A 23,810-nucleotide genomic window follows, 5' to 3' on the forward strand; every position below is an offset into this window, starting at 1 on the left:
ACAACCATTTTTTTTCTAAGAACTTGCTTATTCTAATCCTTTTATTTTCTTTTATTTCTTTTTTCATTTTCCCATAGAGGGTAAAGGAGACCACATACAAACTACGATGCACAACCTAGTCCGCTCTCTTATTTCACCTCAATAGTACCAATACTAGATGATCAATCTCTCTGCACGACATTGCATTATACAAATGTGGGATAATCAACCTTATTGACGTTAGTTTATTGTTGTCATTAGGTAATCTTGCACCCGCGCTAGGTACGGAGTCCCGCCACCAATGTCATGATTGAGTTGAGCTAGTTACTGCAGTGGTTGTAACACAAAATTACCTCATGAAACAGTCAAAACCTCTCTCACACCATGTGAGAGTTCCACACATTTGGATCCCACATGTAAGAGAAGTCTCATGAAACCATTTCAAGAGAGATACCTTCTCAGTCATATCTTGTATAATACCCTTTCTAAGGAAGTGGTATCCCGTGTTTTCAGCTGCATACATTAAGTACCCGTTTGGATTCAACTTAATCCTGCGTTTACGTTTTGCAACAACGTTTATTGCTAGGATCCACGCGCACGCTGAAGCTGAGGAAACGCAAGGCTGAAACGCAAGTTTTCTTCTAATACGCACCGTTTCATTTAATCCAAAGGCATGTGAAACACTATTCATGGACACCGTTTAATCTCTACGCACCGTTTCATTCCAAGTGCTGAAACAATAAATGCACGAACCTCTTGCGCGTACTGTTCATGGCTTTGGAGTGTGTTGTTCATCGCACAAGAAGCTTGGAGAATCAGATCATCAAAACGGTGCGCAGTTCAATCCAAACGGCTATTTCCATTCTCTGAGCCATTCTGCTTTTTCTCTCAACTACCGGTGGTAGAATGCTTTCAATCCCCTTCAATGCTCTGTCCGAATCCTCTTCAATGTCTTTCACCTACCCACCAACCACAAAGCTATCAAAACAAAGCACACCAGTTGATGAAAGCAAACCCATTACGTAGAACCATAAGAAAAGATCCCCATTGTTCAACAAACGCTCGAGCTCACCTTCTCTCCGCTTGGGACATCATTGCCGTCACTGTGGGTCTCTGCATTCACGGGTAAGTTGTTTTCCATGACGCTTCATCAATCTGTGGTTTTTTGTGTTTAACCGTTTGTGTGTGGTTTTTGTGTTCAATGTCTATGTGTGGTTCTCTGTTGTGTTTTCCATGACACTAGTATGTGGGTTTATTGATCCTTCATATAATACCATTATTTCTCTTATTACCTCTGTTGTATTTGGATATATGTTAGTTTACTTTGCATTTTTCATGTGAGCATGCCTAACTGATTATGATATGCACCCGAACTGTTTGTTTAAATGCCTCAATGAGTATAGAAGGAAGTTGTAGCAAAAATGTTTAAGCATAAGAAATCGATGGACGGTGGTAGTCATAATGAAAGAGCTGACTGGAAAGACTCTAAGGAACTAGAAGCTTTTTGTCGGTTTTGTACTGTTCAAGTCATGGAGAGCCAGAGGAAGGCCACTAGATTTTTGTCCAAAATTGGGGTTAATGAAGTGATTCGGCATAGGCTTAGCTAGGGTACGGTGAGGAGTGAAAAAAAAAAATTCAAAGTAAAAATTTGGTATTTATTTGCTACAGTACTTTCAGCTAAGCTATAGTACTTTCAGCCAAATAAATCATCCACGTTTTTTTACTTATTTGTTACAGTGTTTTCAGTTTCAGCAAAAATAAGTTCAATCCAAATGGACCCTAAGAGACTCCCACATTCTGTCTTGCTTGCAACCGAAACACAAGATCCTTTTACCTTGCAAAGCCTGGACGAATCTAGACTCCGGATTCTTTCATACTTCACCAATTTTTGCACAACTGATACAGCTCTATCTGTCCATCACTTGCTGCTGATACTTCCAATTTGTCTTATGAACGATCTGGAGCTTTTTAGTTTGTTAATGAAGCCATGTTATTGGAAGGAAAAACAATGATAGAGGAAACGGACATAAGTGAACACGTATAATGTATGTGTATCAAACCTAAAGGAAGCATTAGATGGCATTATGCAAGTATACATGATGACACCTTTACTTTTTTTGAGCACGATACTATAGTTGGCATGTGCTAGATCAGAATGTCAGCCCTAAGCATGTGGCATATTTGAAGCTCAACTAAAAGTAACCATTTTGTTCCAATTTTTTTCAAGGTGAGTAATGCAAGTCACCAAATTCAACAAAATTACATCGGTATGTTGGTCCTCAAATATTAGTTCATCCATGTATAGGAGGATGCCAACAATATCTGCAAAAGAAACGAAATCTAGAAGAATTTATCAGGCATGTCTTTAGGAAACTTCAAGATACCAATGCTGACAAGTAGCAATACAAATGGGTAGAATTAACAGGAATTACTGATACTACCAGGGTGAGATTGAGATGCACGAAAATATTAGTAACAGATGGACAATTTATAGCCCTGTCAAATGCTAAGGATATGCACCAACACAGACAAAAAAGCATATCTAACACATGAGATTCAAACCTCACATCTATGGTGGACCTCAAACGATAATTATACATGAGGATTTGAAGTTGATTAAAATATAGTCATATATCACAATAATGGAGCTCATGCTATTTATTTTTCCTTATTTGTTGTCAGTCATCAGCGTCTTCTTATCCGCACTGGGAACAGTATCTTCCTTAAAAACCAGTGTCTCAGGCATTGCAGGTGGACTAGTAACAGCCCCATGAATCTGTTAATTAAGATCCACGAATAAGCCTAATGTTTTAAATAAGGCATCTGAAGTAACTTCCAGTATAAGCAATAAAAGTGGGAAAGCTTACCAAGGCATGAGACTTGAGAGACATTGCATTGTTGGCAGGCATTACAGATGCATCTGGAGGCCTATGAAATAGTAGATGTGCTATAGAGCGATCTATAGGATTTGTGCCAGTTTCCATATCATCAATGCCAGCGCACCTGAACAGGGTCATTACCAAAAGCATGAAAATGCTAATCCAAGACTGAAGTACATTCTTAGCTGATATTCAACAACAACTGTGCAACAAGAACAAATTTGACAACTACGCAGCAACTACAAGAGATAAAATCATTCAGGGTAATTAGCACGAACAATGAACTCATTGACTTAAAGAATCCAAGCTACAGAACCATAGACCACTTAGCCAATTACTTCTTTAATCTAGAGTAATAGAGGAAGTTATGCAGGCACGCATGAGAGAGAGAGAGAGAGAGAGAGAGAGAGAGATGCTAAATCAACTCAAGTACAACTTATGGGTTAAACGGCTTTCATCAAGACTTGTGTAATAAACCCTGAAGGGATTAAAAACTGCATAAAACATTGAATCCTAAATAAATTGTACAAAAACCACTGACCAATACATTAATAAAAGAAGCCAGTTTTAAAATAAAAAATTAAAATTAAAAACACCCTATTCTCTCACAACTATAATAGCATGTACAATATCCAAACTATGGTAGCTTTTTTCACTTGATTATTAGAGGGGAAAAAACGAGACAGACATGAAAAATCTTCTAATAAGTTGTCAGACCCATGGGCCGGTTCTTGTTGATAAATAGGGTGCTTACTTATTTAGGTTCTTACTATGTGCCCCTACTCTGCCAAAAAAAAAAAAAAAAAATCACCCTGTAGTTGGGAGCAACACCTATCAATCAATCAGCTAAACTACAACCTACATGCTTGACAAAAGACTGGCTATTTGTAATGGGTTCATTTTGGCTGGCATTCCTTCAATCTTCTCAACCCTAGCAAGAGAGTATGCATATTGAACATTTCTTCTTTCAACACTTGAGGCAAGTTACAGTAGCTCTTCAATGAGTTCTCTTTTATGTTTGTATTTAACTCCTACACCTTGTGAATAACCACTTCCTTTTGCTGTTGTAATACCTTCAACGATGATCCTTCCGTCAGCAAGGGGAGCTGTCTACCAGCACATTGATTTGACCAGTGACCAAAACCTTGTACCTAAAGCATTGATCTTTCTTTTCCTCAAAATATTAATATGTATTTCCTTTAAAAACTACTGAATTTGATGTATGGGCAGTCTGGTTGTTTTGGGGGGGGGGGGGGGGTGGAGGATGTATGTGTGGTGGTGAGGGCGACTAGAATTTTTCCCATACCTTTTATAGAACTATTATTTGACTGAAACAATGTACATTATGTGAATGTGACTTCAGTAGAGAGTCCCTTGCCTTCAAAATTTGATACAAATTCTTGAGGTAGTTATTAATTTTACTAACTAGTGGTTTAGCATAGGAGTTATTACTAGGAAGTATAGACACTTCATTTGAGATGCCATACCCGTGTCGTACAATGTCATACCCGCTATGTCATGTTATAATTTTTCAAAAATTGCTCGTATCGCCATGTCGTAACCGTACCCATGTTCGTGCCTGTGTCCATGCTTCCTAGGTTAGTAGTAGTTTAGTTGCGAGTCCATTTTAATTTATCCCTATAAAGGGTTTACTTTGATCTTTCAGATTCTTTTTTTAATTACTAGTCTACCAGCACACGCCTATGCTCATGCAGGCATGTGGCAGAGGCAATTTTTAGATAGAGAGGAAAGAGAAATTATGCACAAGAGACAAAAATAGAGCAACTGAGAGATAACTTTATTTACAAAATAGTTACAAAATAGAAGAAAACGAAAGTTTTAATTATATTCTATATAAAAGTTGAAGATGGAAAATTACCAGAGAGTTTGCTTAATAGAACGTATGAGGAAATAGATTTATTTCCTTTCATATTTAAGAATTTCATCTTTTTCTAAATTCTGTTAGGATTTTACTTCTATATATGTATTTTTGTTTTATAATAGAAACAACAGAGAACTCATGAAATTTTGACAATTACCTTCAATTTATGAAATTTTGGCAATTATGCTTCAATTTATAAAATTTTGCAATTAAATGCTTGAATCTAAGACTCCATAAAATATTTTAGGAAGCACAGGATAACAGAAGTTCAAAGAAAAAGGCAAGCTCAACGAGCAAAGATTTTTTCAAATTAGGTTTAGTTTCTAAGTGAGGCCTACTGAGAGATCTCTATAGACTATTATAAATATTAGTCTTATTTTCATGTTTCTTTGCACTAGATAGCTGAAGGCAAGCTCCTTTTTTTTCAGGAGTTAATAGTATTTAATTATTTCAAATTTACTACACGTGCACTGTACTAATGGTACATGGATCTTATTGTGATCCATTTTAGGTAATTTAATTTTCTTAGGAGTCCAAGTCCTAGCATTGAGGAGTAAGAGAATTCAGAAAGAAAAATGTTAAAAGAACTAAAAGTTTTACTACATAAAGCTTACAAAATGATGTGATAATTAATTTGATTGGTGGGCTTCACCCGCCTAATAAATTAATGAATTGTTTTTTTTAGATCGGTGACACATCAGTTTGTAAGCTTTATGTAATAAAATTTTAGTATCCCTAACATCACTCAATCAAAATATATTATATATGTCTCATTTAAGAGAACATTGATCAATAAATTTTTTTGGCATATTATGTTTTCTTTAATGGTAAGATTCCATTGAAATTCTTTGAGGAGAGAGACTTAGAAGATCCCCAGGAGACTCCAAGTTTTCCAATTCCTTTCTTCTGCTTCTTCAACTTACTTTTAATTTTAAACTACAACTAGACCCAATTATACCTCATTCAACCCCATTCAATTATAAATTCTATGCAAGAAAACCTCAACAAACGCATAATTAATCAAGACTAAAAAATAATTAAAAATAAATAAAGTTTACACCTTTTATAGGCACTATAAGTAGCCACCGGCAAGAATTCTTTTTAATTTTTTGGGCAGTGTTTTGATTTTAATGCACTTAATAATTCTTAGAATAGCTTTCTCATCAACAAACCCATAACCTTTAAGACTTCAACTTCCAATATCAAACAGGGAAACCATAAATCCAAATTGAACTGTTCTCCAACATCAATACATGTGAGTAGCAACTTGAATATGTATACAATTACACCCTAATCCTGACACTAGTTCAAATCTAATTGAAAGGATTTCTGCTTTATAAAAATAACTTATAATTAGTTAATTGTTGAGATCTTTAGAAAACAAAATCAAATAAATAAATGAAGGAGAAAGACAAAGGTATGTGTGGGGGAATAGACCTGAGTCTACCCTGAAGACGCTGACCCAAGGAAGAAAAACTAAGCCGTCCCTTCCACGGTAAGGCGTTAGCCCGAAAACCTGGGGGGATTTAAGGGAGTCCATTGTCCAGAAGATGCAAGCTGGGGACCTGCCCGGGAAGCCTGTGGAACCCGTGTTCCCAACGATGTGCGATCGTACTGAGGTATGCCCATCTGTTTTACCAAGAAGGCCTCACTTCATCGGATTACCACGGGAACACTTTAGGAAAAACGCAAAACCCAATGCAGCAGTCACCTTCACATTTAGGACTCCTCTCACCTAATGTCAGCCGCATTAATGGCTAATTGACTGGCCTGAACAGGGAGGACAACCCCCAGAGTCTGCCCTCATGATCACAAAATGGCAGAAATGCATGCTGATGGGACAGGTATCACCCCAAAAATTCGGCTAAAGAGCAGGACAACTGAAGGAGGAGAGGGGTTATAAAAGGAGAAGGGGAGCAACAGGAAGTGGGATCCAGAAAAATTGAGAGAAAAACTAGGAGAGAGAAAGTGAGGAGCTTGTAGCAGTGTTCATCTTCCTTTATCTCTGTATTCCCCTCAAGAATACTTATTCTGTCCATATAAAGCCGTGATTGAGTCTTTTCTGTCTTTAATCATCTGTTTGATTCTCCCATTGTGGGTTTCTGACTCATACTTTTTATAAATTAGTTGTGTAGATCAAGAATAGCCATAGTGTTCTTCAGCTCTTGTGTTTTTGACCCCCACAATATGGAATCTCACCAAAGCCCTTCAGGAGTTTTATGTATAAAAGTACTTAAGGACTCATGTTTTCCTAACTTAGTAGGACTTTGATTGCTAACAAAGTTAGTATTAAAATCCAACTATTGTACACAAAACATAACAAACAAAAACCAACTTGCATATGAAGACCCATTGCCCACCAGTACCGTCCATGTCCAAAAAGTTTTTTAAATCACTGACAAAACCCTCAACTGCTAGATGGAAAGAAAACAGAAACAAAATGAACCACCAGCTACATACAAAATGTAAATAGAGCACTGTATTGTATCCAAATTAGTCAACAAAAGTGTTGCATTAGGCCTTTTGAGGCCTAAGGAAGTAAATTTCAGTGGAGTTTCTTTAATGCATAAATATTTTTTGTTTAACTAATATCATAGTTTATTTAAAAAAAAAAAACCAATTGTCTTGTTTTTTTGAGAATTGAGATACAATATTACTAATTAAGTTTTTGTATTTAGGTTTCATTAAAATCTCTTTTACCATTGATAGTGGCTAATCCATTTAATGTCTTGTTTTATGAGACACAATAATACTAATTAAGTTTCTGTATTTAGGATTTATTAGCATCTCTTTTTCCATTGATAGTAGCTAATCCACTTAAAATTATAATGTAAAATCATAATAGGACAAGACTAAAATAAATTTTAAAGTGTAGAACAATAATAGAATCAAACTTATTAAAGAAGTTATTTCAACTTCACTAAATAGTGTAATCTAGGGTGCATTTGGATACCGCTTATTTTGCTGAAAACTGAAAACAAAAAAAAAATCGGTTACTGTTCATTAATGAAAACACTGTTCATTTGCCTTAATGCACTGTTCATGTCCCATGAGAGTGCAAAGAGGTGCTGGTCCCAAAAAAAAAAAAAAAAAAAGAAAAAAAAAAAAGCCAAAAAAGCAGAAACGCAAGACACATCAGCCCAATCCAAACGTATACCTACTGTATGGGATACTGATTTACAAAACCAAAACCTCTAGTTGACGGGAAAATTGATTCTCAATGATTATTAGGCAATCTTCTAACAATTGTTTTAGTGAAACTGTTTAGGGTTTCAACGAGGTTGGATTTAAATTGACTAAATATTGAGGGCCTTTTTGGAGGTAAAGGAAAGAATGCAAAACACACCTATATTTTTCTCTTATTAAAAATTCAATTTTCAGTCTACATTTTTGGGAATTAAATTTTTTTTTTTTTGTTTGTTTGGGGGAGGGCACTTTTGTTAATGTAATGGGGGCCTTAACACCTTTTTAAATTTTGGGGGTAGAAGGGGCCTTAGGCCCATTTTTTCTAAGTTCACTAGGCCTCGATTTTTGCCAAGTGAATTAGGCCTCATGTCAAAATTGAACTAATCTTAAGACTTCAAACATGCCATTTATTTAGCCTCCGGTAAGTAGTCACCCACATCATTTGGTTCACGAATAAATCCCTAGAGATCCTACTAGTGTTGGCAGGATCAAAAAGTTTGCCAGATCAACAAGTCTAGTTTTAGTGTCTTAATTTCAAATATAAAATTAGGAAGTTCTACATTTATGGGTACTCTTAACTAATCTTAGAGACTTAGTTGTTTGACTATGGAATTTCTAATTGCTTGGTCAAGAGACTTATTTTTTATTCTTCTTTTAGTGTAATTTGAATTTTCTCAGTTATTAGGAGATACTTTCCTCTTTTAGTTAAAAGCTATGAAGCATGGGTGCGTTTCCAGACTCGGGTGCAGGTGTGAGTGTGGGTGCGGGACTCGGTAATTTTTGAAAAAATAGGGTGTGAGTGCGGCAGGGTGCGGCGATTAAAAAATTATTAAAAATATTTTTATTTATATATTTTATATATTGCTAAGCATGCTTTTATATAATAATAAAGTTTTTGACACTTGAATTATGACAGAGGTATTAAAATAGATGAGGCTTCTCATAAAAAAAATAAAAAAAAAAAGATGTGACTTAGTGACTCACGTATTTGGTCAACTCAAAAATAAAATTAAGGATATATGTGGTACCTATTAAAATAGGTGTAGCTTCCCATTAAAAAAGAAAAAAATAAGGGTAGATGTGGCTCTCACGTGTTTGGTCAGAGAGGCGTGAGAGCCACAACTTTTAAGCTTTTAAGTTGTTCTTATCAAAAGAAACAGAACTCTTCAAGAAAAAAAGAGACAGAACAGAACTCACTCAAGAAGACGAAGCAAAGAAGAAGAAGACAAAGAATAGTGAGTTACGGACCGCTACGGCCCGGAGAAGTCTTTGAATTTCGGCCTGAATCGGCAGTTTCGCCCGATACGGACCGATACGGCAAGAGTCGGCGCAAATCAGCCCGATTCAGTGAGAATCGGCCTGAGTCGGCGTGAGTCGGGGAAAAAAAAAAAAAAAAGGACGCGGCACCGACGCGCAGGCAGCGGCGTCGCCGCATCGGACGTGGGTGCGGCAGCCGTTTGGCCACGTCCGTGCATCCTAGGTTAAAAGTAATATGATCTTGATTTGGTCTTTGGCAGCAAATAGAGAGAATTTTGATTTATAATATTTTTGCATATTATATTTCTTTGATGATGAAAATCCATTAAAAAATCCATTAAAAAAAAAAATTCATTAAAAAATCTTCTAGGTTAGACTCTGAAAAAGATTTCATAAGATTCCAAGATTCCTAATATTGAACTATAACCAAACCTCAACCAGATTCCATTGATATTGAACCATCAAAAACATTGACTCCCTTTTCGACACAGCTCTCTTTTCAGAAGTCTCTCCACTGCCTCCCCTCTACTGCAGTATCTTCATTTACCACTCGATATCTCCTCTCATGGGAAGATAAAACCGCATTGGAGCAATAAGGAAACTAAAAGTTGGCTAAGACATTGGCCTTTTATAACTATGAAAAGAAGCATCTATGTGTCATGCAAGCCTTGAGTCTTGAGTGAAGGTGAGAGAGAATTAGGTAAGTAATTAGGTGAGACAAGTGTGCCGTGCACACTTTTGTGTAAGGGTTTCTACACCATATATGAGTGAAGACAAGCGATCTTGGTGAGAGAGTTAAGGTGATGTGTGTCCAGTGTCCTTGTTAATGTCCTAGTGTGCTTGACTTTGAACCTAGCACTGTATTTGTAAAGTAATAATAGGTGAGTTTTGTTGTTCTTGTAGGCTCTCTACATGACACGTAATTATTCTAAAAGCTAAAACATGGTCCCAATAGGGTAGGCCCATATGGCTTATTTAGAATTTTTTTTTCTAAGCTGTGAAGAAATGAACCTATTACAAACATGAATATGGAAACTTAAAGTTAGTTAAGCTACCAACTTTTTTATAACTATGAACAGAGGCATTTATGTTTCATGCAAGCCATGAGTGTTGATGAGATGTGAGGGAATGGTAGGTTGTTTGCCATGACAAGTCTGCTGGACAGGCTTTGTGTGAAGGTGTCTAGGTTGTATATGAGGATAAATGATCTTAGTGTGAGAGCTAATGTAACGCATGTCCAAGTCTCCTTGTTTATGTACTAGTGTGCTGGAGCTTTGTACCTTGAACTGTAATTATAAAATAATAGTAGGTGAACCTGCTAGTTCTTTTGGGCTCTCCGCATGACACTATTATCCTAAATCATGGTTCCAATAGGGCAGGCTCATACAGCCTGTTTAGATTTTCTTTTCTAATATATATGAAGGAATCAATCTGTCTCCAATGTAAAACTGGTTTTAGCGTCTAGATATGCTTGACCATTGTCATTTTTATTGCATAGGTAATAAGCTCTAGGGCTTTCCATCCATTAACTTTGGAGAGGGATAAGACATACGAGATGATTTTAAAAATAAAAATAAAAACAACAACAATGACCTCGTTGGGGTTGCCAAATTTTGTCATTCAAAGAGTACATTTTGGTTTTATTATACATACGCGACTAGGGCACTAACAAGTATATACTGTAAATACTTTAGATTCAAGAATTTAATTATTCAGATTGTAATAAGGTTGCTATTTTGTTATATACGTTTACTTTTCAAAAAACAGGATTAAACATGCAAGTTTTAACTAATTTGGGCTAATTTATGATTAAGGAATTAAACCTAGAGTGGGTAAATTACAATTTTTAAATCATAGGTTGGCAAACTGAATTCAACCCATCCCACGTATGGGTAATAAAACAACTTTGTGGTTGTAATAACACATGACCAAGGAGCAATGGAAAAACTCAGACAATAGTATTAGACCTTAGCAAGCATTTAAAATGGAAACTGAGAGTAAACAGTTATTGCATACTTGTTTGTCTCTTGAACCATTAATGCCCGACTTCCATCATTGTCATCTCCATTGCCTCCAATCATTGCACAATTATGCCTTTGTTCAGCACTTCTAGCCAACCGGTATAGACTATCCCTTATGCACAGTTTTGTCCTGATATCCAACTGAATTCAAGTAGTTTCAGGATTTCAGCTCACAGTCAATTTGAAAATTATCAAAAAACGAAAAAAAAAATTTTAAATAGCACACTATTAATGTATGTGCAATACATTAGCATCTGATGAAAATATAGTGCAAAAGAAAGAAAAATTAACATTATAACTTTTGTACAATAAAAAAAATAATGAGACATGGGGTTTGTGTTCTATAAATATATGTGCTTATTAGTCATTTAATATTTTGAAGTTCTCTCGTAAATCTTTATATAACTCGATTATTGTGAGACAACATAAATTGGGGGAAAATACCAATAGACATTGAGTACGTAAATCTTTATATAACTCCATCATTGTGAGAAAACATAAATTGGGGGAAAATACCAATAGACATTGAGTATGTGATTGATCATGCAAGATGGGCTGTTGGTTTGGGATTTTTTTTATTTTTAATCATGGACTGGAGGGGCAAATGAAAAGACATTTTGAGCTTTAAGACAGAAGGACATGACAGTTCCTAACTATTAGCCTGAGGTCTGAATTAAGAATGCCGATCCCAATCCTCAAACCACCCCAAATTATTTACCCTCCCACATTTCTGTTGCCACTTGTTGAGAAAATTGAAATAGTAGAGCTATGCATTTTAGCACTTTCTACCTTTTCAAGTATCAGAAGTTAATGGTGTAATTCAGCTCTTAAGTACAATGGACAAATACTATATCATTATAAGGTAATATATCATTTCACACATCAGCACTCTAGTGTTCATAGATTCTCATGCTACCATGATAAATTTAAAAGTAACAACATACTCAAAACTTTAGTATATCATTTACCTGTTCCGTGACTTGTTGAAGCTGGCGAAAACTAGTTGCTTCTAGTGAGATCTCATCCAACGCAGAGCTCATGCAAGAGCTCTCCTGTGCATTTGAAGAATCAAATTCTGTTGGAATTCCTTTGGTAACTCCAACTTCACTATGGGCTTCACCCTCATTTTCAGAGAGCCGTGCTTGCTTCTGAGCTGAAGGTAGACCAAATGCCATTGGAGTAGTCATATTTACATGTTTAGACTTCCTAGTACTTGGAGCTTGTAAATCCTGGCAGCAATGTAGTTTTTCTCTCTTTTCATTTTTCACAGGAACCTCAAGTGAAGGACCATGAGAACTCTCCATGGACTGGACTGGATTTGATGCATAGGAAGACTCCTTAGGAGAAGGAGATGGGGGGCCATTGTTATCAGATCTGTTACCTGATGTTGTTTGACAAATATCTGAAGGATGACAATAGTCTAAGTGCATATAGGGTACATGCATCTGCATATAACTCAAGGTATCAGGTCCTGTTTCTTGTTTATGTTGATGAATTCCAAGGGAAGAAAAAACTTCATGCGATTGCAAAGAAACACCATTTTCCAGATGACGATCTTTTCTTTTCCCTTCTGTTTGGTTCTGGTTCTTTGACTGCTTTCGATGAAAATTGATCTGTCATGTAATCATAAAATTGTTAAAATTTTGAAGGTTCTTCACGGAAAAAAGGGAGAACAGATATGTGATTGTCAGATGTTCAAATAGATTAAGCACTTTAAGTTTCTATGTAAGAAAAATACCAAATCCCTTTTCAAAGATGAACTATGTGAAATTAAGATACGTAAGCTTCAGAGAGAGAGAGGGGGGGGGGGGGGGGGGGGAGAGAGGGGGGGGGGGGGGCGGAGAGAGAGAGAGAGAATATTAAAATAATATATAAGTGTTCTACCTAACAGGAGGAAAAGGTACTAACAAGGGAAGCAAGTTCAAGAAAAGTAGAACCTAAACACCAAAAGTTACAATGAATTTAAATTGCAAATTTTGTGTAAGATACACTAGGTGCATTTTATTTTAATATTTTGTTGCCAACCACAGTCTCAAAGCATAATTGAAGTGAAAATTTAGTGGTCCTGGTCTGGATGTTACAACAAATTTCTTTGTAAGTTGCTGTAATCCTTTCTTTTTGGGGGTTAGCCTTTAAACAGGGTGATAGGTTTCATATTGAACTTCATTTTCTTTTTGGATGACATTTAATGTTGAATTTAATACTATCACTGAAGTCAAGTGACTGCAATATATATATTGGAATCTCACAATTTTTTTTCCCAAGATATAGAGTATATTTTAAAAATTAACAATCATTTTTATTTTTATTTTTTGGATAAAAATAAGCATCAATTTGAATTCACAGAAGCTTACCTGGTCTTTGGGCGTCAAGCCATTCTTACTCTCACTTTTTGTATCTGACCCCATAAAAAATGATAACTGACTAAGAGTGGTGGGGTCATCAATATCTGAGGTCTCAGAATTCATTTGCTCACCCATGGAAACACACTTCTTGCTGGAATCATTGATTGGAATAACTGCATTGTTTGGCCTGGAAACTTCATGATGTTCTGGTATACTTCTCATTGCACTTGCATCACGACCTGGAAACTTCTTGTCAGACTTCAATGCATCTTCAGATACTTCAGTAGCATGTGAAGATGAGAACCAGCACAACTCCTCTTCATTACCAAGAGACCCTAATCCAAAAGTTGAATCACTATTTCTGCAAGATCAAAAGAACAGATATCAATACTAAATCATTAACTTCAAAGAGATCCAGTATTAATGTCACACAAAAAGGAAAGCAATAGAAAATATAAACTATTTAAAGAAGGATTTTGAAGACTACCTAAACATCTTGTCAACATCCTCAAAATTTTCTATATTCGGCCACCAATAGTATAAGAGATCACTACTCTCTTTGTCTTCACGTTCATTGTCCAGAAAGCTGAGATCATCATCTGTTTGGGATATGTTACTGAGTGAATAACGGTACAGATTATCATCAACTGCTGCACACTTGTCACTTAAGATAGGATCATTGGCACACGACTCACTGCCACCAGAATCAGTGTTTCCACTTTCGAAACAATGTCTAGACATCCTCATTTCATCAGATTGATTACTTGTCACTTCCTTAAGTGAGTCATTATCACATGAAGAAGAAAACATGCCGTCAGGTGGTTGAGACCATGAACCTTTTTCCAGCATTGCGTATTCCTTGGTCAGAATTGGTAAGTTCGTTTCCTCCTTTTCCCAAATACTATGTTTAATTGCATTAGCAGCATTAATTGTAACACCAATTACTTCACGCCGTGGTTTCTTATGGCTATCACCCTGTACTGCAAATTGGTCCCTACATTTGTCACCAGGACGAGGCACTATATGATCACCACTCTCATCAAAGTCATCCCATACATTGTCTTCAAGCTGTAACATCACGACAGAAACTTTAGTCATCATCCTAGAAACAATTCAGGAACTATGAAAAAGTCAAAGAAATATTCATCAGAATAAAATCATACATATTCCACAGTCAACTTCCATCCAAGGACATCCAAAAGAAGAGAGACCCCACAAATTGGGATTTCAGCCTCTTAATATTCAACTCTAACTCTTCAAAGGCCCTCCTGTTTCTAATCTGACACATCAAACATAATGGAGCTACATTTTGAACCCTATTTCTAAAAGAAATAGGTCTAAGATGCCAACATTGAAGAACTCCTCCCATTGCTTGAGGCATCACCCACTTTGTTTCTAATCTGACACATCAAACAAAATGGAGCTACATTTTGAACCCTATTTCCAAAAGAAATAGGTCTAAGATGCCAACATTGACAAACCTTACTCCAAAATCAAGTGATACAAATCTCTGCAGGTTTGCACATTACACATTGATTTATAAGGACTATTCCTCCTTTCATGAGGTTTGTTAGAAGTATGTAGTTAAATGATTAATTTATCAAATCCCAATAGCTTAAGCTTTTGGGATAATTGAAGAATAGGAAATAGATTCAAAGAATATGAGATCAGTACTAATGAAATGATGTCAAAGATTTGAAAATAACATTTCTATCCTTTCTGAGCATGCAATTACCATAGGGAAAACACTCTTAATAGACATGGGATCAAACTTATCACCCCTTGGAACAAAAGTATGAACATAACAAACATACCCAAAAATTTTAAGACAAATGGAACATTGGTGTATAAGGAAATAAGACAACATGAGGAATTTGACCACCAAAAAATATGGAAGGCATGCAGTTAATAAGACACAACGCAGAACACCCCGACATGGTATTTCATGAAAAACTAGGACACGACACAGCAGAGATACAGCAATTAATTAATTAATATTCATTTTTAGTATGAGCACATATACTAATCTCAAATTTATTAATATATAACAAGTAACAACCTTAACCAAACCAAATCTTTATAATAATAAAAATAAATAAATAAATAAATAAATAAAACTAGGTCAAAGAGATAGTGAGACTAGTTCTAGAACAATCTTAAGTCTTAACAACATATAAGTCAAGACCTTCAATAAAGAAGGGACACTATGCCGTCTTCCAATCCAAGCACACAAATCAGAATGAAAGAAGTTAGTGCTCATAACCTGATGAATACAAGGGGGGGAGCAAAAAAATCACTTTCACAAGTAGATTTTCATGATACAATCATTAATTTAAAGCAACTGCTATAAAAGAAGTTAAGATAAAAGTGTGAGTATTAATTTTTAATGATGCAGAGTCCATATGCTGATAGTGAGAATAATGCACTACAAACTATGCAAGCTGTGTAAAACAGGTATGATATGCAAGCATATATAAATCCATCTTTTCGCAAACTCATGATTAACCAATAACCATAGGTTGAGAACTTGTTGAGTACAAAAGAAATTTCCTCAAAGGATATACAAAGATTATCCAACAAGGAAATAAAATAACAATTTAATGCAACATATACTTTTTTTTTTTTTTTTTGATAGGTAATATAAGAATTATTATTGATGAAAATGGAAAAAGAAACATACAATGCGTTCCTGAGAATGAACACAGCAAAGCACAAAACCAATTAAATGCAACATATACATTCACCAATGTAAGATTAAATCACTAACAATCTAATCAAAGGAATCAGACAAATAAAGATGTAAAAACACACCATCACAAAGAAGGAAGCCAAAGATTATGTATTGTGAGGGTGCATGGAAGCCTGTTGGGTCCGAAGTGGGCGTACACCAGGTTGATCTTGGCTACATAAGCGAGTATGATGAGCTCTAATTATTATTAATCCTTTTGGGCTATCATGTAAATGAAGCTGGCCTGTCCCTTGTCCTGGAAATTAGTATCATAACCATTCCAATACCAGCAAGTGGCTTACGGGCACTGTATCCCAATATTTATTCCCCTAACAAAGATGCTAGGAATTTGGGTGGAAGAGATTTTGGTACTTCATTATAGCAAAGGACTTCAAGATTTTATTGTGAAGACATTAAGCAAGCATGCTTTAATCCCACATCCGGTACATACTAAATCGCTTTGAGCTATATTCCGTACAAAAGGCGTTTTGATTAGTCTTTTTGGGGTATTGCATAGATGTGGTCAACGTGTCCCCCTCTCTTGACATAACAATCATGTCCTCAAAAGATCAACTCAAGAACCCATGAAACTGTAGCTGATAAGTGGAAGGCACAACATTTTGTTCCACAAGTTATCAACTATTTGCGGTTTAAGTCACCACTCAAAGCATTTTAAAGTAAAATTGTTTCAAACATTTTCCTAATAAATTTACTTCACTACACGTATACATGCCTAAATGACCACAGATTGTAGAAAATGATAAAATACGGGGAACTACTAGTCCTACAAATTAAAGCATCTAAAATATATTACTTGATAAGTTCCCTTATTTGGGAGAGGTGATTGGTGGGAAATTGTACCCCGAAATTTTTTTTTTTTTTTTTGGAGAAGCTAAACCCTGCAAAAGTAGAAGTTTTGTGCACTATGTACGACTTTTGTTTTTTAGAAGTGCCCTTATTTCATAGTCAAGAAAATTTCTTTCTAATGGTTCCAATTCAAGGAGTATAAGTGTATAACAACCAAAGATTATATGATATTAGAATACACAAATGGCTATGCTAAAAATCACCACATGAAAAAAGAAAAAAAGTAATGCAAATGACATAAGACAATTGCCATCAAAAAAGAAGAAATTAGAAAACTCGGGGAAATTTAATTCCATTGTGTATGAAGTATTTCATACAATTGATAAGTCATTTATTGTCTCATTAGAAAGTATAGGCTTTCCAGAAAAAACCTTTGTCAAATAAAACCTAGTTGATATCAACATCAATTTACAATGGGCATAACATCCTTGCCCACAATTACATAGATATCTTTGGTGACAGGATTAGTTAACCTCCCAATGTCAAGTTACACTCCTTGTGAACTCTTTAAAGACGACAAGTATAATAAGCAGAAATATATAAAATCCTTTCCTACGCAATAGTTCTAGACATCAATTTTGTGCATATGTCTACCACATCTACATTTTGGATACAACACTTGATATAACCACAAGACACTACAAAACTTTCTTCTTCTTTTGTTTTTTTTGTTTTTTTTTTTTTTTTTTTTTGGGGGGGGGGGGGGGGGGAATAAATAATAATGAATATCATTAGAAAACAAGTGTAACCCTAATACACAGGACGTATACAAGATTAAAACCCAAAAGAACAAGAAAAATTAATCACAAATTTTTTTAACAAAAATGATGGAAACCTTGTGAATCTCAAATCAAATTGAAAAGCTACCCAATTAGCACCAAGATTAGAAACCTGCTAATCAATAATTATTCTTTTAGTGGATGGGATTTCTTCCTGGCATAAACAACAGATATCCTGAGCTTCTGCATACCACTTGGTGAAATTCACTATGCCAGTACACAGCTTTAAATTAAGATTCTAGCCAGTTCCTTTTGGCCTTGCCTCTTGACTTATTAGAACCTCACAAATTAATCCTGTAAATCGAACAGAAAGAAGTGACACTATATCTAGAGTCTACTAACTCAGAACCCAGAATGCATCTAAAATGGTGCATGTGTGAAACGTACTACTATGGTAGGCTAATATCTGCATATTTTCCCTGAAAACATGATTATCTGCAGTGTGCTTGAATTTTATGAAACTATACATAACATCACTTAAGTTTTGAAAACACACCCACAATTCAGCAAGATTTTGTTTTCTTCAATCCAAGACCTTAAACAGAGAGAGAGAGAGAGAGAGAGAGAGAGAGAGAAGAGAAGAGAAGAAGAAGAATAAGAGGGAAGGAAAACTCAAAATTAAAGAATAAAAGAAAAGGAATAGGAGAAAAGGAAAAACAGGTTGGAAAAATAGACAAACCAAGAAGCTGCTAAAGTTTCTTCTGAAAAGAATGTGTTTTTAATGTCCAGTTGAAGGAAAAGCAACTTTTGTTGAAACTAGTATAAATTAGTGTATAAATGGAGTTCAGTAGGAATTACAAAGAAATTATCAGCATAATTAGATTAAAGGGTTCAAAAGTACCATTCACAACTAATTTAGCCTCATATTGAAGGTAACTTCAGCAACATCCACCAACAACCAACCAAATTTTTCCTAGGGTAGTAATTCTGGAGAATTATTAGTAGCTAATGCACCCATTTCTTTGTACTCCACTCTTTTGAACTTTGAATGTGCAAAAGCCTGATTGTGGTAGATGGGTGGATCAAAAGTACAATTGAAGATAACAATTGAGAATGTGATATCAAATCAGTAATAGAATTACTGCTTGAATAAGAAAAAATCTATGCAATGGAGCCCAAAAGATTTCACCATAAAACTAAAATAAATACTAATTTATATGCTAAGGAATTTTTTAATCAGGTAGTTTATAACCAAGGTTAGCAAATGTTAATCATACATAACTGAAGACCCTTAAAACAACAGTAGGGGATCTATAAGGAGAATTAAAGTAAAGCCATAACATCTAGAAGATATCAAAGACTAAACAATTTACACTAATTGATGCATAACAGCATAGGATGGAAGATGTAAACTAATCACCGCAAGAACTAAGATTATCCAAGAAATAAATAAATAACATACAAAATCGTACATGGTGCTTGAAGGTAACACAATTGGTAATGCAAGCAAAAAAGAGAGAGAGAGAGAGAGAAGGCCTAGAAGATCCCAGTTAATTAGAATACAGAGAATTTATCATAACCCATATGAGTAACATAAAAGTAACTAAAAGTTTAAAATGAAATAATAGATGCAGTATTAGAGGATGAGAAAGCACACAGCATGGGCCGCAGAGCGGTTCTTAATTCTTCCAAGCAAAATAGCTGAGCACAAATAAAAGGATAATCGGTAGATCATTCCTCTATAACACTAGTTCTCAAGTACCCCAAAGAATCTAATTACACATTACAGAAATCATTTTTCTAGCGCTCTTCACAAGCACCAAAAATAAATAAGAATGAAATAACTACATCAACAGCTTTTTACTCTTTAAAGAGAAAGTTGACCTATTCCTTCAGAACCTTAGTTGACAGAACTATGCCTTCAAAGGAATTTTTTTTTCTTATAGAATAAAAAATTATAGAAGACCATATAACAGAGAAGATGAGACATATGTAAATGGAATAGCCTTCCACCTAATGTGCAATTATGTTAATTCATGGTAGAAAGGAGAAGCCACAAAACCACTAACATGAGGAAACATTTTCAAATAACCTTCCACCACATGTAAAGCGCCAAATGCTAATTCATTGGTTTTAGACTGCACTAAAGTACCTATATATAGATCAGAAGAGCTTACCATGATATATATTTCTCATTTTTCTCATTCAAGAAAGCATGTGAAAATCCATAAAGGTTATATTTTTGTTGAAAAATCTCAAGGCTCTTTTAAAACTTCTCAAGTCTCTTTTTATTTATAGGTAATCTTCCTAACCATCAACATAAAAGGTTATTATGACCACCCAAAATCATGAAGCCAAACACATAATTAAAATCTTTCAAGCCAAGTTTTACAATCTATGGGAATTATAGAAAAGAAATCTGCAAATTATGGAACTAATCTGAATGGATAAAACATATACTACCTCACACATGTACAAGTCAGACATTCCTTTAGATCCTCTATCCACCACCCCAGACACATGCAGTTGATTGAAATGATGTCATGTTTATAGTGAAATTTCTATTGCCAAATATTGCTTCCTGCATCAAATAAAAAACCAAGGAAACATAAGTGGTGATCACGTTGCAAAACTGATAAAACTAAAGTAACTTGATTATAAAAGAAAAGGCAGTGCAATTCAATCAAAAACAATTAAACTCAATTTAGCCAATTAGGAGCAACGTGATTGTTAATAAGCATAGAATTTTTTTTGTACAATCTTACATGATTACCAAAAAATACACCCTGAAACACAAACCGATACTCAGACAGTGAATACCTGTTTGGATTCCGAGAAATAGGGTACTATGAGTCCTATTTTGTTTTGAGAAGGAAAAACACAGATCAAATTAAGCATTATAATTGTTTTTATCAAATTTAACTAGAAATTTATTTCCAACCAAAACCCAATAGATAAATAATTTCAGATTCTTGTCATTCTGAGAACAGGAAAGAAGAAGAATATGCAAAACCCTAAGATTACTGAAAATTAAAGTAATAATAATATTTTTTTTTTTTTGAAAAAGAGTGAGAAAATATTCTTGGCAACCAAACTAATAATAACCGTATGAAGTTCAATTAAGTGAATTTTCCAACACTTACTGCAGGTAAAAAATCCAACCAAACAAAGCTTTACAGTTTCTATCCTAATTTGATTTTTTTAACGATAATAATAGGAAAAGGCACAAATTAATGAAACAGAAACAGTAATACCATTAGAATCGTTTTGACTTTTTTTTGTTCAATATAAAAAAATTTGCATCCTTTTCATTTCCAATATTTTCTCAGCAGCCAATCAAAGCATACATCAGTAACCAAACAATTCAAACATGCACAAAATTGTAAAAATTAAAATTAAAAAAAAAATAATAATCAGAAGATTCTATTAGACTCATTCTGACCTATTTTTTGGTTTAATATAAATAAATAAATAAATAGCATCCTTTTCATTTCCTGTATTTTCTCAGTAACCAAACAATTCAAACATGCACAAAATTGTAAAAAAAAAAAAAAAAAATTAAAAAGTTAATCAGAAGCAGAAATTTGCTAGAACAGAATGGATCTATCTCACAGCAAAACTCACCTGAAAAGTGAAAACCAAAACTTCTTTCCAGCGAAACTAAAATTCAGAGTCTCTGAGTTCAAAGAAAGAAAGAAAATCAAATTTAAATTAAGCCTTTTTTTTTTTGGTTCAATATAAAGAGATTAAATAAATAAGAAAAATTAGCATCCTTTTCATTTCCAAAAATTTTCTCAGCAACCAATCAGAGCATTTATACATCAGTATTGTAAAAATTATAATAAAAATCAGAAGATACTATTAGACTCATTTTGACCAATTTTTTTTTGTTCATTATAAAGAAATTAAATCGACAAAAAAAAAAAAAATCATCCTTTTCATTTCCAGTATTTTCTCAGCAACCAATCGAAGGTATATAAATCATAAACCAAACAATTCAAACATGCAAAAAAAAAAAAAAACCGTTTAAAAAAAAAAAAGTGTTAAGAAGCAGTACAAAAATGGATCTAGCTCAGAGCAACAAAACTCACCTGTGAAGTGAAAAAACCAAAAGACTTTGTTTCCCGGAAAAACCGATATTCAAAGTCAGAGAATTGAAAGAAAGAGAGAAAATCAAAATTTTGGCTCTCCGATTTTCGATGAGGTAAGTAACTTTCTCGTAGCTTCAATAGAGTAGAGTTCTCTTCTTCTTCTCTTACACAACAAGAAGAAGAAGCTCAGAGAGAGAGAGAGAAAATTTTCTCTTTTTTAAAAAATTTAAAAAAAAAAAAAATTATGGAGAGAATATTTTAATAATTTATTTAGGGTGAATAAAAAGGGTGACACAGGAGAGGACACGTGGCGAGCAGATCGAGGGGGTGGATATCAGAATTCGTGGACGAGAGGTGGGCGATGAGATCCGATCAGTTTCGATGTTTTTATTGGTCCACGTAATTAAGTAGGTTCTGGAAACTTGACACGTGTCCCTTGCGAACCAAATGTTGGGGTGGGAGAAAGGAGAGAGAGAGAGAGAGAGGAGAGAATATAGTGGTGGTGGTGGGAGTGGGTCGTGTCGTGGTTTGAGTGCGCGCGTGGATTAGCACGAAGACGTGGTGGGGATTTATTCGCAATTCTTTTATATTTTATTCCGAACTAAAACAAAAAAAATAGTAAAATAATAAGAGACCTTTACAATCATTTCATAACAAATTACGTTAATAATAGGACTGCCTCATTAAAGGTGCTTCATGCGTTCGAAGAGATTTTTTTTTTTAATTTTATTTTAGTAGTCTTATTTTGTAGCAAAACAAAAAATTTGTGTTTTTATTTTCTATATATAATTTTTATTTTGAGAATCTAATTTATAAGTGGATAAAGCAATTTGAAAATTAATATGAAAGTGACCCTATTTTTAGGCAATGTTGTAGTAGGTGTTAGAGTGTATTTTTATCAAATTATCATTTAGTTTTGTCTCTACTTAAACATAGGGGTGTAAGGACATTTTTTAATAAAAACTAGCCTCTGAGCACGCGCTCACGCGCGTGCTCAGAGGCTCTTCTATTTTTTGGGTAAGAATTAAATTAGAGCATTTATTATAATTTGGAATTATTATATTTTTCAATCACAAAAAAAAAACCTAGGAGTGTGATGAGTGTCATGTGTGGAGAAATAATTTTCCAATCACACCCCTAGATTTTTTTGTGATGAAAAATTATTGTGATTGGAAAATGATTTTTCCACACATGACACTCATCACACTCCTAAGTTTTTTTTTTGTGATTGAAAAATATAATAATTCAAAATTATAATAAATGCTCTAATTTAATCCTTACCCAAAAAATAGAAGAGCCTCTGAGCACGCGCGTGAGCGCGTGCTCAGAGGCTAGTTATTATTATGAAAATGCGCAAGTTTAATTAAAGCATAAGTTTAACTGATAGGTTCGAGTAGAGAGTATTGTCAGATATTTATAGACAACTTATTAATTGCATAAGTTAAATAGTTTTTCTTTTTCTTCACTTATGATAGCATTCTCCATTCATTGGATGCCTCCCTTGATCAAGTTAATTGCAATTTTTGAGCTGAAGTGAAAGAGAAGAAGCAAACTTGTCTTATTTATTTATTTTTCCATATTCTCTGTGTTGGCTTTATTCTCTGTGTTCTCTTTCTTCAGTTTCTCTGTTTCCGTTCTTATTAGTCTTTGTACTTTGTGTCCTTTTACTTCAATTTTTCTGTTCTCTTCTTCTATAGTTTTCTTTCTAGTTTTAAACCCACACTTACAATGTCTCTCTTCTTCTCTCACGTTCTCTCTCTCTATCTATGTTGTTGTTGTTGTTGTTTTTTTTTTTTTTTTTTTTCAAATTTTATGTATGACAGTTATCATTTTTTGTCTTTTCCTAAAATGTAGTT

At 34.5% G+C, this 23,810-nt stretch overlaps 1 protein-coding gene across 4 annotated transcripts; it reads right to left on the minus strand.

Annotated features, from left to right (window-relative positions):
* Positions 1-2,397: 2,397 nt before the first annotated feature.
* On the minus strand, positions 2,398-22,184 carry LOC126706747 (protein LNK1). Of its 4 annotated transcripts, XM_050406284.1 has the most exons (9): positions 21,955-22,184; positions 21,488-21,539; positions 20,327-20,444; positions 14,037-14,617; positions 13,559-13,910; positions 12,173-12,817; positions 11,200-11,345; positions 2,847-2,982; positions 2,398-2,755 (listed from the first exon to the last, which is right to left on the minus strand). In XM_050406284.1, exons 3-9 carry the CDS (start codon positions 20,348-20,350, stop codon positions 2,648-2,650), a joined length of 1,992 nt encoding a protein of 663 aa, XP_050262241.1. In that variant the 5' UTR covers positions 20,351-20,444; positions 21,488-21,539; positions 21,955-22,184; the 3' UTR covers positions 2,398-2,647. The 4 variants fall into 4 exon arrangements, with proteins under 4 accessions (XP_050262241.1, XP_050262242.1, XP_050262243.1 ...); XM_050406285.1 differs by lacking the exon at positions 21,488-21,539; XM_050406286.1 differs by lacking the exons at positions 20,327-20,444; positions 21,488-21,539; positions 21,955-22,184 and adding an exon at positions 16,361-16,378.
* Between the last annotated feature and the right edge of the window lie 1,626 nt (positions 22,185-23,810).

Source organism: Quercus robur, chromosome 11 (genome assembly GCF_932294415.1).
Source record: "Quercus robur chromosome 11, dhQueRobu3.1, whole genome shotgun sequence".
In the NCBI taxonomy this organism is placed as follows: Eukaryota; Viridiplantae; Streptophyta; class Magnoliopsida; order Fagales; family Fagaceae; genus Quercus; species Quercus robur.